The 24,986-nt window shown below is 44.6% G+C and overlaps 1 protein-coding gene across 1 annotated transcript in view; it reads left to right on the top strand.

Moving 5' to 3' along the window:
- Positions 1 to 24,986, top strand: part of Mcc (MCC regulator of WNT signaling pathway) — a 225,015-nt gene that overhangs the window by 118,004 nt on the left and 82,025 nt on the right. The window contains exons 2-3 of the mRNA XM_051163948.1: positions 7,793 to 7,906; positions 20,469 to 20,611. Of these exons, the coding sequence (XP_051019905.1) occupies positions 7,793 to 7,906; positions 20,469 to 20,611 (257 nt within the window). The remainder of the gene's footprint in view (positions 1 to 7,792; positions 7,907 to 20,468; positions 20,612 to 24,986) is intronic.

Here is a 24,986-nt window from a genome sequence, read left to right as displayed (position 1 = left end):
TAGACGAGGCTGGCCTCGAACCCACAGAGATCCGTTCTCTTTATGTTTTTGAGATACTGTGTGTTGTAGCTCCCTTTGAGGTTACTGTGTATGTTTTGAGCATATCCCTGAGAAGGACAGGAGCAGGCAGAAAGTGGGGTGTGGCCTGGGAGTGGTCAAGGATTACTGTGCTGTGCTGTGCCTTCCTGCCTATCTACCTATGATGCAGTTTCATCTGTTGAAGGGCAAAGTATAGGTTTCTGTGACTGGTAGGATCTAGGTTGCTGTGTGAAAAGTCAATTTGATTGCTTAACTGGGGATTGTGCAAACTGGGAGACAACAGAGTGACTTAAAATTGGCCTTTAAAGCCCAATTTTATCTTGACACCTTCCAGGAGCTAAAAAGGAAGTCATGCGACCATGACGACCACAGTGGCCGTAGCCATGCAGCTACCTCTTTGGCAGCTGTTTTTTTGTAGTCAAAAATTTTACATGCAGAGCTCTGCCTGTCTGGACATTGTCCCCATGCACAAGTGAGTAGAGTGGGCTTCAAAGGTAAATAGGCTCCCCCAGGCTGGGCTTCTGCATGGCCTTATCCACCATTCTGCTCTTGTCATTATTTTCCTATACCCTGGTCTTTCCATTTTTCTTCCTGTTCTGAGATCTGATCCAGGGTGGGACAAATATTGCCTAGGTTAGGGTCATTTGAAAAGATAGATGATTTAAACCCTAATTCTTTCTTCTTTTCTATCCACCCACTTTCTCTGAACCTGTCAGCAAGGCTCCTTCAAGAGCTAGCTAGGAGTAGTGTTGAAGTCTGTCTCCTCTCCCCTGGCCAAAGGTTTTGGATTAATTGTACTGGGGAGCTGAGAAGTGGCCCATCAGTTAGCATGCCTGGGGGAAAGTCAAGCCAGCCAGGGCTTGTCTCTGCCTTGAGTGAAATAGGGACATGTCCTGGCAGCAAACCTTTGACAAGTATTTTTATTTAAATGAAATAATGCACATTAATAGATCTTTAAGAAGCTGGGAATACCTTTAGAAATAATTGTCCCAAATCCTTGAATAGTCAACACTGCAGCTGTGCCTACACTTTAATTGAAAGTCTGGGAACATAGACCTTGAGGTGCATGTAAAGCCCTGTGTGTGCTTGTGTGCAGATGTGCAAACACATGCTACCCTAAACCTTCACCTGCTTTCCCCCCAAGAAAAGACATTGCTTTACACACACACACACACACACACACACACACACACACACACACACACGGAGTCCTTTAGAGTCCCTTCAACCATCAATGTAAAATTACACTGGCCTAGTCTGATCTGTGGAGTTTATTGACTGTTGCACCATTAAAAGTACTTGGTTTTCTCTAGAATGGGGAATTCAATACCTGCTAAACTGGATCGATATAAACATTTATGAACAATGCAGCCCTTGTCTAGAAACTCCGTTACTCGTGTTCATGTGTATCCCGGCGGGGGTTTCTGCCCCAGGGATCACATCCGTGTTCAGTGTGCACTGAAATATTCATGTTCCCTGATTAGCTGGCCTTAATTGTTGTATCCTCATCCTCTCCACGATGTGTCATCAGAGCGCAGCCACCTTGAAATGTAAGCAGGGACAGACAGTCTATTGCAGTATCTTTATTCTATCTGGATGTGTTGCCAAAGCTCTTTGTATACCACCTAGTTTTCCGTTCTTATGAAAATATACTTGGTGGAGAGTACTGTTACTAATATTAAATAGTTATGATTAGAGCACATTTTAAACATACACATATAAACACTGTACTGTTCAGATATTTTATATTTCAGTATCTAGTGGTCAAATTAAACAGACATTATTCTCATGTAGTATTTAAGAAGCATAACTGTTTGTAGGGAAATGTGCTTTTACAGGGGATCTGAGCACAGTGGTGTGCTTGCCTTTACAGGTGTTACCTGGACTGTGCAGCACACCCTTACCTCATGGTATCCGGGTGCTTCCATGTTTGAAGGGGCTTCCCGAGAACCAAATTTCAACCGAGGTTCTACAAGTAACTCAGAGACCCATTGGCCTGTCAAGGGAATTGGCTGGGAAATTGAAAAGAGAAAAGGCTGCTCCTTTCTGAGTTGACCAAGGGCAGCAGAGAGAAATTTGCATGCCGTGTGCAGTCCTGTAGATGATGCTTAATGAGGTTCACGTTTCAAGACTGAACAGCCTTTCTCAAAATCCTACCCAGCAGGTGCCCCTAGCTGGAATCCTAGCTGCAAATAGGAAGCCATCACACAGGCCTGGTTGTGTCCATCTGGCAGGGAGCACTGCCCTTGTGCCAGGGATTTTGCTCTTTGTGTGTCTGAATCAGAGCTCCTGCGGTGTGGAGGGTCTAGGAGGGGTATCCAAATGAAGCTGCTTTCCTGTGCCCTTGTCCTTGCTCCCTTCAATGACAGCAGCGACATGTGCAGTCATCCATTACCCTCAGTGAGAGTGGGCATGCAAGGTTGAAGCCCAGAGGAGAGACGCAGTTCCACAAACCCATCTGCCAATACTTAAAACAAGAGCATCAGAAGGCAGGGAGATCCCCTGGATCCACACCCAGCTATGTGCTTCATCACTGGCTCTAGAAGGCTCACTTTCAGCTCTCTGCTCTCTGCTAAGAGGTCTTGACTCTAGCCCCAAGCCCCCAATACAGATACCTCTCCTCTACCCAACCGTATATATGTACATAATCATGCATGTTAATGTCCCAAAGGCAAGAGAGAAATGACACCCTGAGTCCGGGGCTTCCGTGAGGCACACAGTGGAGTAGTAGCACCCGAGGCTAGAGTTCCTTAGCAATCCGCCCTTGTCCTACTTTCTTATCCAACCTCCGTGTTCTGACTTCCGAAGAAGAGATAATGTCTGTCTCTCAGCATTACCATGTAGGAATTAAATGAGGTGCCGCGTGCAGTGTGTTCGGTGGACTAAGATGACGTGTGAAAAGAGAATGTCCTGCCAACAGTGTGTGTTCAGCCACGTTTGGTTGTGCTTGTCTCTTGCCCTTTAAGTGAGGAGGTCACTGTGCGAAAGAAAGTTGGAATTGCCTATCATCTTTCCTAAAGGGTAAGCTCAGAATGTGTGTCATTAAATGGGGGACTAGGGGCAGAGTGAGGACAGAACAGAAATCCCCTTATCCCACAGAGGGGCAGAAGCAGAGGCACCCTGACAAGCTCCTCCTAACCCTAGCAGGCACTGGAGGAAGAATGGTACCCTCAAAAGTGTGCCTTGGATGAGATCCTCCCCCTCAGTGCAGGAAGACCAGCACAGCCTGTGGCCAGAGGTGCCTAGCAGCAGTATCTATACTGAAAAGAGATGCCACACATGACACAGTCCTTCATCTCTGCTGTGCTGCTGGAGCCTTTGGCCCTTTGATGACTGGGCTGCTCAGAGGTCTAAGTCCCAGGAAGATGAGCCAGGTGACGGGCAAAGAGCCTAACAGCCTCGACAGAAGCACTGGATAATGATGCTGATGATCATAATGTGATGCATCAGAGGATGCCGAGTTAGCTTGTGTTTGCAGCTTTATTATTAGTAATAGCAGAATGGAGGTAAGTGCTCCCAGAGGCACTCATCACGTTGTGGGGCTGATGGATTCCAAGGGTACCTATAGAGCACGAAGCCCTTTGTCTCCCAGCTGATAATGTAAAGGGCTGCTTATCTACTTAGCATGGTAAAACCTCCAGGAGAGTCTGTCTGCTCAGCCCCGACTTGGGCCCTCGGGCTGGACACCTATCTGTCAGTGGTTCATCTGTCTTGTCTGTAAGGCTAGTTCCAAAGCACAGTTCTACTAAAGGACAGACTTTCCAGAACTAACAACTGCCTTGCTTTACAATGACCTTACAGCCAAATGTCCAGGTGGTACAGTTGCATTTGGGTGCACACAGCACTGAGAGAGTGAAGCCGGCTCAGAAACAACTGAGAGAATCCAGGGCTTTTACTTCTAGAAACATGAGAATGTATGTAGTTGTTGCCCAGAAGTCTATAGCCAGTGACAAGGCTCTGCTTTAGCTTTGCATAGCCTCCCTGTGAAAACTTCACAGACAAGACAATTGAGATGACCCACAAACCTGAAATCCAAGGTTCAATCCCCAGAAACCATGGTGGAAAGAGAAGACCAAATCCTAAATATTTTCCTCTGACCTTTGAACTTTCATGTGCCACGGCATTCACTCACCCTAACTCACACAGAGACACAAATAATAAAATGATAATAATAACAATAATTATATGATGGTGGTGGTAAATTAAATATAAAGATGTTTAAAATGTCACAGATAACTAAGAGGCTTGACATTCAAAGCCTTGGGGCGTGGTAGAAGGCCACTGCCTGTGCTGCCAGCAGGCAGAAGCTCCTCTGTGTGGTCTATGAAGTACTTAACCTGAGAAGCCCCTCTGTCACTGCTAAATTTAAATGTGTCTGACAAAGAAGAATTTGCATATGTTGAGAGCTTCCTGGGGTTGAGGTGGGCCGGGGGATGGTAGGTAGGTGGGTCACCTGTTGGCAGTCTTGCCCCTTGTGCCTCTCCTGAGAAACAGTCAGCAATGAACATGTTTTGTTCTGTCCTCTGGGCGGGGGGGGGGGGGGGGGGGGGGGTGTGTGGGGGTGTGGGGGGGGTGGCAGGGCGCGGGTAAGCACACTAAGACAGGAAAGAAAACAACACTTTTCAGTTCTTATGTTCTTGCCTGTTTTTTTTTTTTTTCTTAATACCAAAATAACTCCCTTTGAAAATACCCATCATCATGGTTCTTCTTGCTGTAGGTAGTTTATTGCATATATGTGTAATAATATAAATGTATATGTAAAAAATTTAATAAAAAATACTCATCAGACTAAAAGTCCTGAAAGTAATTTAGTGCCACCCTGAGCCCACTGCGGGCTCGTTAGAATTCCCTTTCTAACTTATTTAGTTGCTCTTCATTTCTCTTATCATCATGCATGTAAAATTCCTTTAAGTAAAGTTTTTATCCATGAGAAACTCCTGCAGATTACTGTTATGTATGATCTGCTATGGGACCAGCAGGATTCTGTGCCATGCATTGTGGAGCCTTAAAACAGTGACTCGGTCTTGCTGTTGCCCCAGCTGAGCACCAGAGGACCTTTCCTCACTCTCCTTGTCCTCCAGTGTGTAAATCACCATGGGGGACACACAGTTAACGTCCAGCACACGTTTGTTGGCTTGGAGGCACAGAGATCGATCTCAGCATGTTAAAAACATGACTGTGGACCTGCATTTTCATATTTGTCTGTAGAGGCCCCCATCAAATTCAGGAGACTTTTGGGGGACCACTTTGCTCCCTTCTTTGAGATGTGTCTTCCATCTGGAAAAACACAGGGCTGCCCTGTGCATGTGTTGTGGTCCAGAGAGCCAGGGGACTGACAAGGATTTGGCACTTAGGCCAGCAGTCATTTCCACCACCACCACCCCCCCCCCGCCTAACCCCACCCCCCCCCCCGTTCCACCCCAACCAGGATGATCCTATTATAGACCCTTCTGGTGTGGCTATGGTGGAATTAGCTACTCTGTGTGTCTTCTTACATGATGTATTTCATGACACTGTGGGAAGGGTCTGCAATATTCTATTGCCAGGGTTGACCTTTCGTCCTCCCAAGCCCTGCAAACAGCCCCAGATGTAAGAGAGTAAGAGCAGACCAGGCTCTCCGTTGGGACCCTCATGCCCATGTCTGTGTCTCTTAAAACATGCGCCAGGCCTTGGTGTGCTTGAGAATTCTCACCAGGCATTAGGTGATGTATGTTGTCCCAGGACCGCATGATCAGATGGCATAGCCAGTGCTGATGCTGAGGGACTAAAGCCACAACCCCCTGCCGTGGAAGGAACTGAATCCTTCTCTTCACCAAACTCAAAACAAAACAGATCCCAGCGGGAGCACAGTGGTGTTTGTGCTGAGAAACCACCACATGAACCTTGTAGCTGAACAGCAGACTGACCTTTTCCGAGGGTCCCCAGCCCTGCACCAGACGCAAATACCACAGATTGCTTGGCATTTCCTTTTCCTTTTCGAGCATTCCTGGCTTCAGATTAGCGATTGATCTGTTGGTTTGTAGCCTGTGTGCAATTAAGTTTAGTCCCACTGCTGTTGGAGTCTAAGGAACCCAAGTGCATTGAAGCCATTGCCCACCTCTGACATATCCTCGGAGGATGCAGAAAGAGTGGTTTGCTAAAGCTGAAGTGCGGGTGATCTTCAGAGGCGAGTTGTGTACTGACGTGCCGTCCTTAATGAGCACGTCTGTTGGTTCTCAACTCATATTAAGTCCTAGGGGAAACTACAGTGTTCATGTGGGAATTCATTATGATTCAATTTCTAGGTATACCACACTGGGGGGCCAAGGGGTGAGCAGCCTGGGATACACAGGCTACAAAGGGAAAGATGGTGTCTGTAGTTCCTGGACAGACAAAAGCCCCAGGGTGCGACCCTGAGGTGGGTGCATTGAATGAATGTGTTTTGCAGTCCTCCCATAGCTGGCCTAGAGAGCCCCGGAAGTCCCAGCTGGGGCAGGAGCCCTTGCGGCCGAATTCTGTATTCAGGATGCAAAGTTGTTCAGATTCTGATCATAGTACTCAGCTCTCCTCTTAAAATCTACAGAATTGTGGGGGAATGTGATGTCCATTGGCTAGATTTGGATAGGAGCTCTAGGTTTACTGCATGCATTGTCCTTGGTTGGTACAGTAGTTTGAACTGACCCGGCCAGGTCCAGATCTGCCAGCCTTAATGGTCGTCTTGTAGGTTTCTAGGACCCTCGGGATCCTTCTATTTCCCCATTTTTCCTTACCTCTCTCATGTAGAGCCCCAGTAGGAAGTCCCAGTATCTATCCCAATCTCTGGCTAAGTGAAGACTTTTTGTTACAGACCTAGGGGGAGGGGAATAGATTGAAAGAGGGAGGGAGGGGGAATGGGAAGATACAAGTGAGGGGATAACAAATGAGATGTGATCTGAATAAATCACTTAAATTTAAAAAACAAATCTGCTGAAGAACTTACATTCCAGCTTCTATTAGCCTGAGCTAATGGCTGAGAAGTGGTGCTGGATGGTGTGCAAGCTTGCTTTTCAGAACACGGAGTAACATCAGAACCCTGACTGTGTTTCTCAGTAGGCATCTGTTAGTTTATATGAAGTATATACCCAGCCAGCCAAGGCTATCAGTGAGGAAGGAGTTCATAGCAAGAAGATCAATAGGCCAACTAGAAGGGCCAAATAATAGGACCAGCTCTCCCTTTCTCTGCGATGAGGGGTGGAAGGGCCACCTACATATCAGGCAAGCTCTCCACTACAGAGCTGTGTCCAGCCCCTCTCCCCCTTTTTCTTGTCTTTTCTTAATTTGTTGGGGCTTGTTTTGATTTGGACAGGATTTCCCTATGTAGTCCAGGCTGGCCTCAAACTTTTGATCCTCCTGCCTCAGCCTCCTGCTCAGACTGCAGTCCCTGTGTTTTATTGTCGAATCCGTTGGGGCCCCATTCAGCTGGCACTGTCACCCAAGTAACTCAGGAAAAGCACTTAGAATACGATGTATTTACCATCAGATTTCGGTCCTATCCACCCCGCCCCCCCCCCCCCCCGCAAATGGCTTTTCCCGTTATGTGTAGAGGGACAACATGACCAGCTCATATAAGACCCTGACTTACGACTGCTGTTCGGGAGATTAATGCACTCCCATTCTGAGAGGTGTCCCCTTTTAGGTGATAGATTTCTTTGTTACATGGCTATGCTAATCACAGGAGAAAAGGGAAGGAAATGGGCTTGTCTAATTGTGGGTTCCTTTCCCTCTGCCACCACAGCTCCACCTGGCAGCCCTGGCATCACTCAAGGGAGACATAGTAGAACTGAATAAACGTCTGCAACAAACAGAGCGGGAACGAGACCTTCTGGAAAAGAAGTTGGCCAAGGCACAGGTAAGGGGCCCGCATGGGTGTTTCGTTTGTCTATCTAGCTTCTTCGTTTTACTGTGTGTGTGTGTGCGTGTGTGTGCGTGCGTGTGTGTGCGCGTGTTGTGTGTGTGCATGTTTGTGTGCATGTGTGTGTGCATGTGCGTGCGTGTGCATGCGTGTGCACGTGCGTGTGCGCGTGTGTGTACGTGTGTGTGCGTGTGTGCGCGCGCGCGCGCGCGTGTGTGTGTGTGTGTGTGTGTGTGTGTGTGTGTGTGTGTATGGAAATTTCAACAAAACAAATGTGAACTTAATGAGCAAAGGTTCTAGGTGGTCTGCTGAAAACAAAGCAAGTCAAACCCCAGCATAGACTAGACGGCCTAAACAGCAAACACTTGTGTATTTCCTATGGTTATGGATTCTGGACATCATGGCACCTGGCAGTTTGGCCCCTACCAAAGCTGTCTCCCCCACTGGTTCCTCACATGGTGGAGAGAACAAGGCTATCTTTCTTGTATCTGTATAACAGGGCACTAGTCCTATTCCTCAGGGCTCTACTCTCTTGAGTTATTTCCCATAAGTCCCTTCTCCTCTTACTGTCACATTGGAAGCCTAGTAGTATTCAGTGCATAGACTTGAGGCTTTCTGGTATCTTGGATACAAGTTCAGTTCATAGCGCCCTCATACACACGTCAGGAAACAGAGTCTGCCTGCCATCAGCCCCTCTTCCTGTCCTGCTCTAATCTCTACACTTCCTTCCCCAAAAAGCTAACCTCTGTGACGACTTTTGTTCTGATATTTCTTGCTTCTTTATCACTCCAGTTTGCATCCATAGACAGAACGGTTTAATCTTTTTTAATAAAAGAAATCACTTTATTCTAGTGAATTCAAATGGTATAAGCTGGTTTAAGTCAGCCACTCAAACACTAGCCCAGTCCCAAACTCCAATATCTTAGTGAACTTGTATATAGATAAAATGGCCATTTTAAAGCCTATGGTTTCACATTTCCAGTATTAGTTATGTTTTATTCACTTATCCACCATATGAAAAATCTGTGATGGAGCTGAAATTAGAAAGAAATCACTTTATGTCCTCTTTTATGATTTATGTGCCTTTTGCCTGCATTTTGTCTTTCCTTGACACGTCATATCACCCTCTTTTCTGTCTCCTAAATGTTATCACACTCACACACACACACTCACACACACACTCACACACACTCACACACACACACACTCACACACACACATCTGCTTACATATATTCATCTATAGACTAGGTTATTCATTTATTCATTTGAGGAAGAACATACATATTTTTTCTTTCTACATTTAGGTGACTTTGATTAATATAATTGTCAGGTCTATCCATTTCCTTTTGTGAATTTCATGATTTCATTTTCCCTTACAGCGGGATACTGTTACATTTTGTCAGGTTTAATCTCACTCCTCTAGAAAGTAGGCATTTCCTTTAAATACTTAAAATATAAAGGCTTATTCTCTGGGCCTTGTTTGCTTTTTAATAATATTCTTTAAGCTTGGCCATTGCATCTGATTAACCTGTATGTTGGTAACTGCACACCCATGGGGTAGGTCAACCCAGTCTGCATCTCCTGCCATCCAGAGTGGGGTCAGGTTCATATCCTGGCCCCTTGGAAAAGCTGTAAAATGTATCCTATCATCAGCAAACACGTAGCATCTTACCTGATTGCTGATGTTTCTTAGGTGTTAGCAGCTGTTGATATGTAATGTCTAGGTCAGTGGTTCTAAACCTTCTTGATGCTTCCACCTTTTAATATAGTTCCTCATGTTGTGGTAACCTCCACCCATAGAGTCATTTTCATTGCTACTTTATAACTATAATTTTGCTCCTGTTATGAATCTTAATGTAAATATCTGCATTTTCCTATGATCTTAGGTGATCCCTGAGAAAGGGTCATCAACAATCCTCCTACCCCCACCAGAGGGGTCATGACCCACAGATTGAGAACCACTAGCCTAGGTGCATTATTTCATTAGGACTCGTGACATTTGAGTTGACTCATCCCTAAGTTACTGCTAGAGATGCTTTTACAGAAAAATTGCCCACCTGCTGTTTGTTCAAACACGATACACCTCAAAGGGAGAAAATAAAGCAAGCACCTGGATCCTGCCATTTATTTAACCTTTGTCAAGAGGGCGCGATGATTTGCTGTGATGCTCTGAAAGTGCTTTCTTGTTTTTTAATATTATTAAGAATGTACGCACTTAAATATATTTGAATTTCAATCTATTGTAATTACTTCCCTTATAAAAGCTCCAGTAGTACTATTTTTATTTAGAGCCTCAGGTTGCTTATGAGGCTTATGGCATATGCACTGAATAGCTACTCCAGACACTCAGAGTCCTTTTTGTGTCCTCCCAGCCAGCAGTGGCACTTCTCTAAGCAACCACAGTTTTTCCCAGCAGGCAGTAGTCCCAGACTGTCCTCTGGGTACGCAGAATGCTTGTTGCTTCTAGGTTGCTCCTTGTATTCGGCCTCTTTTGTAGTGAGAGTTAGAAACCTGTTTCTATTAACTAATATGCGAATGTATGTATTTAATTAGTTACATATAAAGTTGAATATGAAATGTCTTGGGAGCTCATGTGAGTCCCCCCAGTGCAATTTCAGACTGCAGCATGTGCTTGTTTAAGTCCTGGTCCATCTGTATCTCCTTCCTCATTTGACATCCTACGTGTCTCAGCTATGGAGATGATAGAATGATTCATCATTCTGTGTTCGCTTCGTTCTACATTGTGTATACACAGCCTCAGAACAACAATCCCACTACAGCGAACACAGTTACGGAGGAGTTCCTAAAACACTTCTTCTTTACATTAATTAGGCATTTGCAAGTAATAGTCTCCGGGATTTTTATACCAGTGTCTTCCCATTTATAGATCCCTTTGAGTAGATTCACGGAAATAGTTCTCCCAAAGTTCTTGAGTGCTGATAACAGTGTGTATATATGCATGTATGTCTATACCTGTCCTTCTGGGAGTCAGTTGGCTGCACGTGAGGCCTCTCTCTCATCTACTTCTCCTTGAAGGTGCTGATGTGTTGCTGTGTCGGGCGTGGGAAGCTGCTGTGGCGTGTGATGAGGACACACCTTCCTCGTGTTCTCAAAGCTCTGGCACTAACTAGATCAGAGGTTGTCATCCGGTGGGTTGAGAACTCTTTGGAGGAGCTCCCAGATCAGAAATCCTGGACACCAAATGTTCACATTACAATTCATAACAGTAGCAAAAATCACAGTTATGAGGTAGCAATGAACTAATTTTATGGTTGGGAGGCGGGGTCACCATAACCTGAGGAACTGTATTAAAGGGTCAGCATCAGGAAGGTTGAGAACGTCTGCTCTACATACTCAAGTGGTTCCTTTTCTTCCTTCCTTCCTTTCAGCCAATTCCTTTTCCCTTCCTCCTTTTCATAGACTTACTAAATGTAGTCTGTGTCATTTTGTTTGATAATTTCTTGTTTGCTGTGTATTCTTTTGATTATCTTTCAATTTATTTCAGGGAAGTGATTTTTTTAAAATTATGCATATTAGCATTTTGCCTACATGTGTGTATGTGAACCAAGTGTATGCCCAGTGCCTGAGGTGGCCAGCAGAGGGTGATGGAGCCTCTGGGACTAAAGTTATAAATAGTTGTGAGCTGCAATGTGGTGCTGGGAATGGGACCCTGGTCTCTGGCAGCACAGCCAGTGCTCTTAACAACTGAGTCATCTCTCCGGTCTCTATCCCAGGGAAGATTTTTAAAAAATAAATTATGTGACTTACTATTAGTCTTATTTCCTGGATTAGATTTCTCCATCATTCTTGTATTATATTCTCTTTGCCTGTCTTCAGTGTTTTGTTGTCTCAAGTCCTTTGTATGTCTTTTTAAATGTCTTAAATCCCTGTTGTTTTCTATTCCTCATCTTTTCTTTCTGGCTTATTATTTATTTCTAAGATGGCATCTTTATTTCTAATTCTGTGCTGAGCTGTCACCTCACTTCTAGCTTTTTCTGATGGTGAGTTATGTTCATTTATGCCTCACACCTGTTCCTTAAATCTTTCATTGATTTTAAAGCAGGCGACTGCTTAGTTTTCCTCTGTGTCTGCAAGGGGACACTAATTCATCATGTAGAGTATTTTATAATCAATGGGCAGGTTTCTTGGGCTGTCTTTTTTCTTGTACAGGATTTGACTTCAATACTTTTCTAGGTTTCACGTTGAGGTGATGTAAAGTATAGATTTCTTGGACTTTCTATCTTATTTTTAAAGACCTAGTGTGTGTGTGTGTGTGTGTGTGTGTGTGTGTGTGTGTGTGTTGTGTACATTCACACATAGGCCAGCACAGGGTATCAGATTCCCCTGGAGGGGGAGTTACAGGCCTTACAAGCTTCCTGACATCTGGGGACCACACTGGGCTCTTTTGCAAAAGCAGTCGGCACTCGGAACTGCTAAGCCATCTCTACACCCACTTCTTGAACTTTTCGGAACTGAGGTTTATGAAGGAGGTTTAAGATCATAGCACATATGCAGATGCTTCTCGATATGGCCTGGCTCTGTGCCTCTGTTCCATCTATGATGAGATATTCTCTTTCCCTCCATCATTTCCATCCTGATCTGTTTGGATGCTGCATTAGAGCCTTGGGAGCCAGTCTTTACAGTTCACAGGGACTAGACTGCCATGGCCCTTCATAGCTCATGATGGGCCTCTCACACCACACACTGTTGCACCATCAGCACGGTCCTCTTGGTTTTACCTGTTTTTCCTCATCAGCCTCCAGGCTTTTCTGTGAACATCTATGGGGTTTTCCACTTATTAGAATCAATTTTGATTCTGAGCTGCCAACATGGGCACCACTGAGATCTACCAGCAATGTTGGTCCATTCTTACCTGCTTGTATCTTGTTTTTAAAGGGACACTAAGTCCAAGTTATTTAAACTTTTTTTTCAAATATGGTAATTGAAAGCACTTTTTTTAAAAAAAGACTTGTTTTTAAAAAAGCAGTTTAAAAATTTTTAGCTTGCCAGGCCTGGATCAGAACAGACTTGTAATCCTAGCTTCTAGGAGGCTGAGGTAGGAGAATTATAAGTTCAGTGTCGGCTTGAGCTACAGGGAGAGTTCAACAACAGCCTAGATAACATAATGAGCCTCTTTCTCAAAATAAAAGTTAAATAAGGTCTGTGTTGAACTTGAGAGGTACACAAAGCCCCCACTTTGGTCGTCCAAGGAAGGAAGCAAGCTGTTGACATACTATGATGGCGGGTGGGTTATTTGTCTCTAAGACAGATGGCGCTCAGTAGCCCTGGTGTCTCTAACTTGAGGCAGTCCTCCTGCCTCAGTGTCTCACGTCCTGGCATTACAGGCCTTTGCCATCACACAGCTGTTTCTCGAGTGCATGCTATCACTATCATATTACTTTTGTGGTCAGAAAGGAGAGAGTTGAAAATTTTACAGCTAGGGAAAAAGAAAAATGTTTTTGGTTTTGTTGCCGACCCTGATCTAGCAGAAAGTTTTGGAAACTCCCCTGTCTCACGATTACAGGTGGCTTGAATCCAACGCATGGCTTAAGGAAGTCTGCTTAGACTTCAGCTCAGTCAGCTACTTCCATATTGAACCTGCTCCACTGAGCTGCTAAGCAAGGCCACTAGGGCTGTTCCTCACTGCAGGATTCTCTGCATGACATTCTTGGGGTTTTTGTTTGTTTGTTTGTTTTCACTTAAATGATTGATTGTGAAGGAACAAACCTGCATGTAAGTGTTATAGCATTTCCAGGGATGGGCTCCAGTGAACTGAAAGTTTCTAAATGCTTTATCAGAGTAAGGTCTTTTTAAAAGGAAAGTGCTCCTTTTGTGTTAAATAACGGTAAAATGGTACTAAATCACTGGTTTCCAACTTGTACTTGTCCAAAGCCCATCACTATTGGTGGTTATTATTGGTGAGACTTTCCCCCCAATTTTCTTTCCCCTCTCTCTGTCCCTCGACCCTCTCTCCTCTCCTCTCCTCTCCTCTCCTCTCCTCTCCTCTCCTCTCCTCTCTCTCTCTCTCCCATTATAATTTATGAGGATTTATATGTACAAAGACAATACTGTTTTTTCACAGAATAATATAAAGGTTATAAAACATTTTGCTCAGATCCTTTGGGCTTATTTGTGTTTGAGCATCATCACAGAATAGCCGTTGATGCTGTTTTTACTCCTGATGGTACCAATCATGTCCTAAGGCCACCAACTTGTATTTGCGTCCTTACAGCAAACAGTCTTAAAGTCACCTTGTGCATACTTCACTAGAGAGATGCATTTCAAATTACAACAATTAAAAAAAACTGTAAGATCTAAGAAAGAGAACATGAGAAAATGCCAGCCTAGCTATTCTGATCCCCATACAAAGATGGATTTATTCTAGAAAAGATAAGCACAGTGAGCTGACATTGCTGTGCTCTCCTGGTGTGTAGCTGGGTAAATGATGCGTGTTTGAAGCTTTCTCAGCTTCTGGGAGAGCAAATGCACTTGAAATTTGTTTTGTGGCTGGAGGAAATTTTTACCATCTCCAAATATTGTAGTGCGATGATTAAACAAAATTGTAAACGATAAACGGTGGCTACATTCACTGGAGAGCCCCAGAAGAAATCGATCATCAGTTCAATAATTATTGATAATGCTGGAATTGGTTGAATAATAGTAGGTTTCCTATATTAGGACTGTGAAATCGATCGTAGAGGAATTTTACAAATAGTCCTAGGATGGAAGTGAACAGTAAGGAAGGAGCCAGTATCAATACGATGGCAAGCAACAGAATACTTGTATTAGTTTTCTGCTGCTTTGCTGTGCAAAATCAATGCTTCAAGCACAGTATGAGAGACTCATCCATCCCTACCCTCCCAAGCTAAGCAGGTGCACAGGCCTTCCCTTGCACACGCACCCGCATTCAAGTCAGCAGTGGGATGAGGCACTTCCTGTTTTGAAGCTCCCTGTCTTCTGAAAGCAAGCCTCCTGGGTTGTGTTCCCTTGGCTTTTAAGAAACAAAGCTGCAGTGAAATGGGATGGAGACAGTACAGAGATAGTCTTTTCTTTCACATGCTTTCGTTTTGTTTTGTTTCTCCTGAGATAAAGACTTACTTTGCAGGTGTTTTCTTTGTTAGCTCCCCTGCCCTTCTTTGTGAATAACATTTTGTGGTGACACGGTGACGGCTGCAGCTCTGGCAGCACGTGGAATAAGAAGTGAAATAGTCGGAGTACCATTAGTTGTGACCAGTCCAACGTGACCCTGAGAAAGTAACATCACAGCTGGCCATATTTTAAGCGGGAGAGGTGCTGACCCCCTTCCCAGGATGGCAGAGAGGGTTAACACATTAATGATGGCACTGCATTTTTCAAGACGCTGGTTCGCAGTGCTCTTAGGTTTGACAGCTGAGACAAATGTGATGATTAAAGATCAGTGGCCTCTGTGGAGTAAGCTAAAACCCAGTGAAGAACATTAACAAAACCATAAAGCTGCTCCGTATCACCACATTGCACAGGCTTTTCCATTGGGCCTTATATGCCCAGACAGGTCTGACTCAAGGCTTTATATGGGACGGTACCACTAAGCAGAGATATACCTAAAGGATTTTATTCTCAGCAGTTGAAATGATACTGTTGCTTGTTTTTTATTTAATTTTTTTATCATATTTTTGTTTACATGTGTGTATAGATTTGTGCACACACATGCCACAGTGTCCCTACGGAGGCCAGAGGACAACACGCAGGACTTGTTCTCTCCTTCATTGTGTGGCTCACAGGCATGGGACTCAGCTCCTCATGCGTAGCCGCAAGCATCTTTACCCCCTGAGCTGCCTCACTGTCCCTGTTATTTGTTTTTATTAAGCATTATTATCCATAATCAACGTCAGCAATTTGTATGACTAGATACGGGTATTTATATAGGTTTTTGTTCCTCCCTCCTCATGATAGACTTAAGGTCTTGAAAAGGAGCCCAGGATATTTATCAAGTACCATATAAAAATCCAGGAAAACCAAAACACTCTGATACTTAATCACAAGCTGAAAGCCTGTAGTTATGGGGCTGTTCCGGGACTCTCAGCCATATTGACCTCTAGGGATTTGTAGGCAAGGCGCGGCAGCCACAGGCTTTCTGGCTTTGCTGCACTGGTAGCATCAGTCAGAAATTGAATTTAGGATGAGAGAGGGAGAGGCCAGAATGCAGTTACTATAGTTACGGGGGAGAAAAGCAAAGGCACGCTGTTTCAAGCTACTTCTTGCCTTTTTCACTGGAAGCATAGCAAGCATTTGTATATGGTAAAGCAAACAATAGTAGCCAGTTGGTAAAGGACCGGTCAGAAACTCTTGTTATTCCTAGCGCCTGGTGAGTCATCACTGAGTGACTGGCAAGTAGCGGGAGCTGCTAACAAAAGCCAGCATCCCCCAGTTTCACACTGTGTGAACTTGGGTGCTTCTGTCCCCGTTAGTGGTGAGGTCGGAGTTGTGTACCTAAGCTAGCTCCTGTGTGGTACTGTCAGGTGTGATGTTTCCTGGTGCTTATTGCGGCCCATAGGCAGCTGGGAGAGGATGAAGGAGGGAGGTTATGTATTTGATCCCCAGATGACTTAAACAGAATTAGAGGGGTTTTTTTTTGTTTTGTTTTGTTTTGTTTTGTTTTGTTTTTTCAGTTTCTGCTTGTTACCTGGGTTACAATAAATAAAACAGTCACTTCATGTTGAGTCTGGTTTCCATGTACAAATGATTTGATCAGCCATAATGATTTGATCACTCAGGGTATTCAGTAATAGCAAGCAGTTCTAGATATCAAGTATTTTACTAAGAGCTCATGGAGTGTGTGTGTGTGTGTATGCGCACGCGCATATGTGAACATGTGCACATGTGCATATCCACACATGCTTGCTGCATCTCCCCCAGGCACCCAAGTTCATCAGCTCTCTATCACCTGGAATGTCACTACTCACCACAACTGGGAGGACACGATGTGGTAAATTCTACAAGAGTTCTTAATGACAAAATGGTGTGCAATCACTCATCTCATTGGCAAGAACAAATTTCCCAGCCTATGTTAGCTTCAAGGGAGAAGAGAAGCACAGGTGTACTTCCTGCACAGGAGGCAGCAGTGCCACATGTTGCTGAAGGCCCTGCTGACCGCCTCAGCCGAGTTGCTACTGTGGAGCCTCCCAGGTGGAGCCTCACTAACTGTAGAGAGACAGTGACACCATTTGAAAGAGGATTGTGTGAATGAATTTATGAAAACCTGGTGGATCTTTCATCATCATAAAAATATGTAAAAAAATTAATTGGAAAAAAAAAGTCAGGCTTGAAGCCGGGCGTGGTGGTGCACGCCTTTAATCCCAGCACTCGGGAGGCAGAGGCAGGCAGATCGCTGTGAGTTCGAGACCAGCCTGGTCTACAAAGTGAGTCCAGGATGGCCAAGGCTACACAGAGAAACCCTGCCTCGAAAAACAAAAAAAAAAAAAAAAAAAAAGTCAGGCTTGAAACATGTTTTTAAAGTAAATAAAAATGATCATACAATATACCAAAGCCTGTGGGGTGTAGCAAAACCGGCATTAAGCAGAATGCTTAGGACAGTTTATGCCGATATTTTTAAAAAGAGAAATATCAAAAAGACCTATTACTGTATCTCGAGGTACTCAAAAAACCAGAACAAACTGAACGCCAAATTAGTAGAAGGAAAGAAATGGAGGTCAAGCCAGAAATAAGTGGAACAGACCCTACGCATACACCGAGGACCCTTGAAACAAAGGGCTGGTTCTTGAAGGCTAAAATAGACCCTTGTTTAGACTAAAATAAGAAAGACACATAAACAAAATCAGAGATGAAACAGAGGCTGCGTTTCTGAGTTGTCATCTGTAATTATTCACTGCAGACCATCCTGGGCAACTGAGTGATTTCACAACATGGTGGGGTCCTAAAAGTAGGCACCGCCCAGAGATGGAAGCAACACCTCCCACCTAGTCTCCCCACCTACTTGAGCCCACATCTTTTGTGCTCCTGGAATGCAGGATTCCTTTGGTCCATCTGATTAAAGTGACCACAGTCTCCTTCAGCATTCTCATCGCAGTGCCTTCCCTTGTGGCACTAGTCTCTTAGGCATTTAGGGCAATCCAGAGATGTGTGATATTTGTTAAGGGAAATGCTAAATTGGAGAGGCTTCCTACTCCTTAAAAAAGAAAAGAAAAGAAAAGCATGCTTACGGAAAAATGCAGGGATGTGAGCCAGACATCTTTGCCCTCAGCTAAAAGAGTGGTTTCCCGTGACTTTCCTCCTGTGTGCTGTTCCTGACTGAGTTCACGCTTCCTGGAGTCTCTTGTTCCTGCACACCCCTCCAGGCAGACTTTTCAGCTGGAAGCCAGGGCAAAGGCAGTTCAGCACCACATGCCGCCCTCTCCCTCTCCATCTGGTGTCTCTGAAACCCGGCCATCCCTACAGGATCTTCATTTAGGGTGGGCCAGAGCAGTGCACAAGGATGCCTGTGTTGTCTTGGGCGGGCTTTCAAGTCTAAGCACTGAACCTCTTCATTGTTGACAGGCTCTGCAGTTTCTTGACAGGCTGGTGGTAGTACTGTTGTTCCTTAGAGACTGAAGAAAAGGAAGAAGGAGGGAAGGATGCTGGAAGTTCATTAGGCTTGTGTGGGAAAAACTGCACTGAAAAACTGGGTCTAGTGAGCTGGCTGCTGAGAGCCAGCATGACCATGGCAGCCCAAAGCCTCGAATGACATTGTCCTGCCATCATCTCCAGTTCGATTTTCACCAGAGTGTTCACTCTATAGGCACATGAATACAACACACTCTATTTGGGGGTGGGGATGAAGACTAGCAGCAAGAGCTCATAGGTTCCCCCTTTAGGAACTGAAGGGGCGAGTATTCTACCCTTCGATGTTTCAGAGAAAGGCAGGGGCTGTTCATTTAGTAACCAAAGCCAGTTTTGACATACACTTTGTGGACTTCTCTTCCTCTAAAGACTAGTAGATTGTGGGTAGATAAGTCCTGAAATACACAGAAGGAGATGCCTCTGGTTAGGACAGCTTCCACATAGACGTGGCTTTCTTTGGTATTTGGTATTAAACCCAGGGCCCTCACCCTTACTAAATATGCACTGCGCCACTGAGCAATGCCCCCAGCCCCTTAGAAGCAGCTTCGCTCCACGTTCATTGTAACTTCTCGACCCACTGACTTTTGGCTTCACTTTTGAGTGTTGGTTACTTGGTGTCGAGGTTACTGTTGAAAAGAGCAGCTCACATCAGTATTCTCTTGAAAGCAGCCATCCGATGAAGGTTTATCACTGGCATTCAAAAACCTTGCTTGCCCTAATCTTATTTCTAGCATTTAGACAGCCCCCAGGATCCTGCCGTGGGTGATATCATTGGAAGCATAGCAGAGTTAGGGAAGGGGGGGATGTATGAAAGTAGTGGGTGAGAAGACTTACCCTCTTCCTGCCTGAAAATGCACACCTGCAGGGATGGCTGGAGTGCACATATGGCTCTTGGCATTTGGAAAACCTGGTTGAAAGTAAAATTAAAATTTCCCTGCTGGACAGGAAATTAATAAGCACTGCGCATCGCAGACAAGGCCAGAGCTGGACCACTTGTTTCATCACCTGGGATATTTTATTGTTATGTAAATGAGATCAGCTGCTACCTCCTCAAGGGAATTGAGGCGGGTAGAGAGAAATAATGGGAGGAGATAGGTTTCTTGCAGTTTAAATTTCCTCTGTAAAAATGTCTTCATAGCATGCACATGGGTTAGCTTCCAGGCCTCTTTTGTCATTATTTCTATAAAGTAGCCTACATGGCTCTGACACGGTGCCATTTACTCATTTCATAACACTTTTAGATCACCCACAGTGAGCTGGCCATATGCCACTAGGGCGGGGGAGGTGGCTAGTGCTTAATAATGGAATATCAAGTGTTGGCCTTCTGGGAGTTATAGTATGGAAGAACAGGATATTGGATAGCATAAACTAGTCCTCCACCCCCCACCAAAACACCCGTTATAGTCCCCCACCCCCACCAAAGCACCCGTTATAGATCCCACCCCCACCAAAGCACCCGTTATACCACTTAGTGTTTTTGGTTAACATGTAACTGAAGCATATTGTCCAAAGTGGAAGAAACCATGGGACAGCCCTTGAAGGCTGTAGATGAATCAACTCTACACCAACTTAGGTGCATTACTTGGGGACATTTACTGAAGATTCAGACTCTAATGGACTAATCTTAGGAACACTCGCCCATTTTCTGCTTAGGAGCAAACCGGAGCTGTGCAGAGGGGAGGGGGGAAAGAATGAAAAGGTGTTTAAAAAGAAAGCCCTGTATATCCTCCTGAGGCACTGTAAATTTTAATTGGGGCTACAAGGGTTAATTTGGGGTTGGAACAGGTGCGTGTTTTATTTGGGGCATACCAGTGTCTAGAGTGATGGTTGAATCCATAAAAAAAAACAAAAAACAAAACAAAACAACAACAACAACAACAACAAAAACCACAGGATTGTTCTCCGAAAGGCATGCCGACACATCCACCTGTGCATCTTCTACTGTGTGTTTTTGGTCCTAGTGTGAGCAGTCGCACCTCATGAGAGAGCATGAAGACGTCCAGGAACGCACAACGCTTCGCTATGAGGAGCGCATCACAGAACTCCACAGCGTCATTGCCGAACTCAACAAGAAGATAGACCGCCTCCAAGGCACCACCATCAGGTAAAGCAGCCCCATCGAGCCTGTGCTCGCCCTCCGCTGTGCTAAAGTTACAGCAGCCCCTGGGAGTCACTGTGCCAGCCTTAGGCCTTGATCTCCGTTATCCCTTTCTGATTCTGATCCTCACAACCATCCCCCAGACAGGGTACAAAGGCTGGGAATCGTGAGCCCCCAGTTTATCGCTAAAGGTGTAGAATTAGCCATAGAGTGAGATGCTTCTTTAACAAGTTCCATCTGGGTGCCCCTGTGTCCTGGAGACAGACAGACAGTCAGATGCCCGTCCTGCCTCCTTTCTTCACTAGATCTTCTCCAGACTTCTTGCCTCCCTTAGAGGTTCTTAGAGTCATGAGCATGGCTTGTAGCTAAGCATTATATAGGATTCTAGATAATCTATTAATATTTTGAGCTTATCCCAAGTTGTGCATCAACAGTGACACTTATCCTCTTACCTGATTCCTAAGGCAAAGCTTGACCCATCGCTTGCCTGGAAAGAAAGATTTGACCCATCATTTCACTGGTGAGAAAGCCAGTCTTAAAAGGGATGCTGATGGAGGACACTTGAGTTCAACACAGAGAGAGGATGGAGGGAGAGAGAGAGGGCGGGGGGGGGAGAAGGCCCAGACACTATGGTTTTGCTTAGTTTTCTTTCCCTAAAGATGCCCGCCAGGGACTCTACCTCCCTGTCTTATCAGGAGTGTCCCTGTGCAGAGAAGTGGTTAGTACCTACGTTCCTGGAGAAAGGTTGTTCTGTTCACAAAGTGTTCTCATAAGCCGTAATTGAAAGACTCTCAGAGGCAGCTCTGAGCCCTCCCTGGAGAAGCTCTAAGTCACAGGGGACTCGGCATGCATTTTGTTCCAGCTCTGAGAGTAGCAGTAATGATGGGCCTTCTTGATGGGTGCGAGTGCTGATGAGCATCTGTTTCCTGGGCAAAGCCATGGAAATTTTTACACTGACTTGGAGCCGCACAATAAATTTCATATTCCAATTTAGAACTTTAAGGTTTTAAAATTGCATACTAGTCTACAGAGTGATTGTGGGTTAGAAATGCATGAGCAAAGAGAAGACTTTAGCCCAAAGAGATGATTTTAGTAGATTTCAAAAGAGCCTAACAGAGAATGTGGGCAAATTGGTTATTTCCATTAAAAATGACTTTCACTTTTAAAAACTTGAGAAGACGACAGTGAATGGATACAGTCAGTTGAGAAACAAGCCTAACACCTATCAAGCAGACAATTCAATCTCAAGATGTTTACATTGGATGAAATGGCCAGACTGCTTCACTTGAAAATTCTGTGAGCTGCTTGACCACAGCATGTATTGGTGCCTCCAACTTAACAGAAGTTTCCATCTGTGCAGATGTCACACTACACTTTGTTTTCATTACGTAAAGAAGCAAGCTCTTCATTGTAAGACCTGGCAGGGAGTGTTCTGTGGGTCAGTGAGACTCAGTTCTTCCTAGCTTCCGAGCTCCAGAGGCCAAGGCAGGTCCCCAGCCTCCAGCACTCCAGGAACTGTTATTTACCCTCCACACTGATATGCTGTGGCAGCTGCAGGAACAACATGCTGTAGATGAATTCCTACCTGCTGTGACATGGCCCAGGTATAGAGAGCTCATTGTCACATTAGTCATGTGCCTCTATAGCTAGTCCTATACTTTTCAATACCCTGAGATAACATAAAGTTTACACTTCTCTGTGATATCCAAGGACAAAAAGGGACCGGAGAAGCCATGGAAGGGTTGTATATGTGTTCAGCCTTACAACTTTGAATTCTCTTCTTACTTATGCACCTAAAATCCCACACCAACAGTGTCTGCTTTTCACCGTTGCCACACTGAACTCTCCTAGCTGACAAGTCTTAGGGGAACACATGTCCGCTGGAGACTATTGATAATGGCTCCACAGGTAACCACACAGCCCTTTGCAGTACCCATTCTCTTGGGAGCAAAGCATAATCTTGGTGTCAGTGTCTCACAAAGGAACATGGGGACAAAGCAGAAGTAGCTGAGGGAGGCAATTATTTTTTTTTTTTACAAAAAGTGCATCAGAACCCAGCCTGGGTAGGTAAGCACGTGGGACATGAAGTACAAGCTCTTCCTGTTCCAGTGCAGGTGGCAACTATCTTTTCCCCATTGTCTGGGCTCTGACCTCATGCTCTTTCAACTTTGGCCAGCTTTACAAGATTCAAAGCAAAGGAGATGAAGGAAGGGAGAAAGGGGATAGTTAAACAAAAGTTTTACTGGGTGGGGGCATTAAACATTTGCATAAAGGTCTGAAAGGGGATTGATAGAAAGATTTGCATGAAAGTCTTAACAAGGTGGGAGAGATAAAAAGAATTAAATTCCTTGTCCTAACTAGGTTTTATGCTGTTTGAAAGAAAAGACTAGCAGCGTTTGATGTTTCTTAGAAGGCCATCCATCGAACTACAAAGAAAAGAAAGTATTGGCTGAGTGACAATGATGGAGACATAGGACCGATAGTATGCTGTAGGGTATTTAGGACTATATTTGAAGCCTCAGATTTGCTAGGCTGCTGCCTAGAAATTGCGAGCAGTTAGAAGTTAATAGATTAGAGGAAGCTAATACAAGGGCAGGCCTTTTAAGAATAAAGATTTTGAAATACTTTACTAGGTCAAACACTAGTTCTCGGCTGGAGAGATGGCTTGGTGGTTAACCAAACACATGAATTCACTTCCCAGAAGCTGTATGGTGGCTCATAGCACCTGTAGCTCCAGGTCTGGGCATCAGATACCTCCTTACAGCCTCCATGGGCAGCATGCATACACCACCTTATGGTTTGTATACATACATGAGGAGAAAGTACTCATACGCATAAAATAAATAAATCTTGGGGAAAATTTAGGAAGAAACAAGTAATTCTAACTAAATGAGGTACTATCCATATTTAAAAAAAAAAAAAAAAAGATTTCCTAGTAGGAAAAAAAGAATGAATGAAAAGTTTTAACAGTGACAGCTCTATCCTCATGACCAGTTGTAGAAACAATGGCAAAAGTCTACATATTTTTCTGGTTTTGCATATATGCATTTTGTCTCTCCTCTTGATTTTCTACTACTCATACGTGGTAAACTGATAAAACTTGTAATTTGGTGGCTCTGTTTCACAGTGTCTAGTCAGGTCTGCTATTGGCCAGAGGAGCTCCCCGACAGTAGATACGGTAGCTGATGGTGTAGTGGGTCCCCCCCATTTTGAGGAGTAGCTCAACTCATTCCATTGACAATTACAGAAGGTTAATGCTATTGCTGTTGTGGCTGAGAAATTTAACTGATGAAGAGGGCTTACTGCATGGTCACTGAGGAGTCACCAAGTGTAGACTATATAGTGGCTGTCTTCTGGCCCAAGTCCCATTCTCTGTTCTTTTCTATTTCTCCCAAATCAAAGGCATTCTGGGCTCTCGGATTACTTCCCAGACCCTCATCTCAGGTGTGTTCTGGATTGTTTTCAGTCTGGTGATGAAGTGTGCCGACATGGATTTGGGAGGAAGTGGAGGCATTAACCATTCTCATTAGGCCATGATAGTGGCAGCAGGCGTGCAGTGTAGACACAAGGTCTGCCTTGCCTGACACAAAGTTCTGGACAGGTATGTAGCAGCAGCAATGGGAGAACCAGAGCTGGGGTGACAAACCTGACAGTTCCTGGTGGCCTCCACCTACCCACCTCTGCCTTCTCCAGTCTTCAACCAGCTTTGCAAGTACAGACCTGCCTGGATGCAATACTGTCTGAGTCTTCTAGTACAGTTTGTTTTCTTAAGTGATCCCTGCTGACTGTACCCTAAATCCCATCTCCAAGAGACAAGCACTGAACATTTTGTGTTTACATCCTTCTGAAATTTTTCTGTTGACTATTTTAAACCACACAGCACACATGGCTTTATAATGTGTGCCTTTTCACTTCGCTGTGTATTGTTAATGCCTTTCAAAAGACATTTAGTTTGACTTGGGGAGATTATATGATGGGATAGAAAATATGAAAAGAATATGACTATAGAGCACTTTGGATCCCAGAAGAAAAAAATGATGTTTAAGCAAACTGAAGATGAGATCTTTTCTTTCCCAGAAGCAACTCCTGTAACGCCAGCCTTTCCCTGCTAACCTCCACTCATCTCTGTTTAGATTTGTTTACCATTTGCTCTGAACTTGCTCATGTTTGGCTTCTTGCCCCAGCAGTTTGCCCTCAGACCCCCTTCCCTATGGACTGAGAGTTGCCTTCCCTCATCTGGTCCTCACCAGTGTGATGTGCGGAGATGGGCCTTTGGGAGGTGATCGGTCAGATGAAGTCATGAGGGTAGGGCTGTTGTGGTGGGATCCTGCCTTCATAAAAAGAGACACCAGAGAGCTGGTGTCTTCCCTGCCATGTGATA

The sequence above is a fragment of the Acomys russatus genome, chromosome 20 (genome assembly GCF_903995435.1).
Source record: "Acomys russatus chromosome 20, mAcoRus1.1, whole genome shotgun sequence".
In the NCBI taxonomy this organism is placed as follows: Eukaryota; Metazoa; Chordata; class Mammalia; order Rodentia; family Muridae; genus Acomys; species Acomys russatus.
The sequence above is the reverse complement of the archived record's forward strand: the minus strand, read 5'-3'. Positions and strand labels throughout refer to the sequence as shown.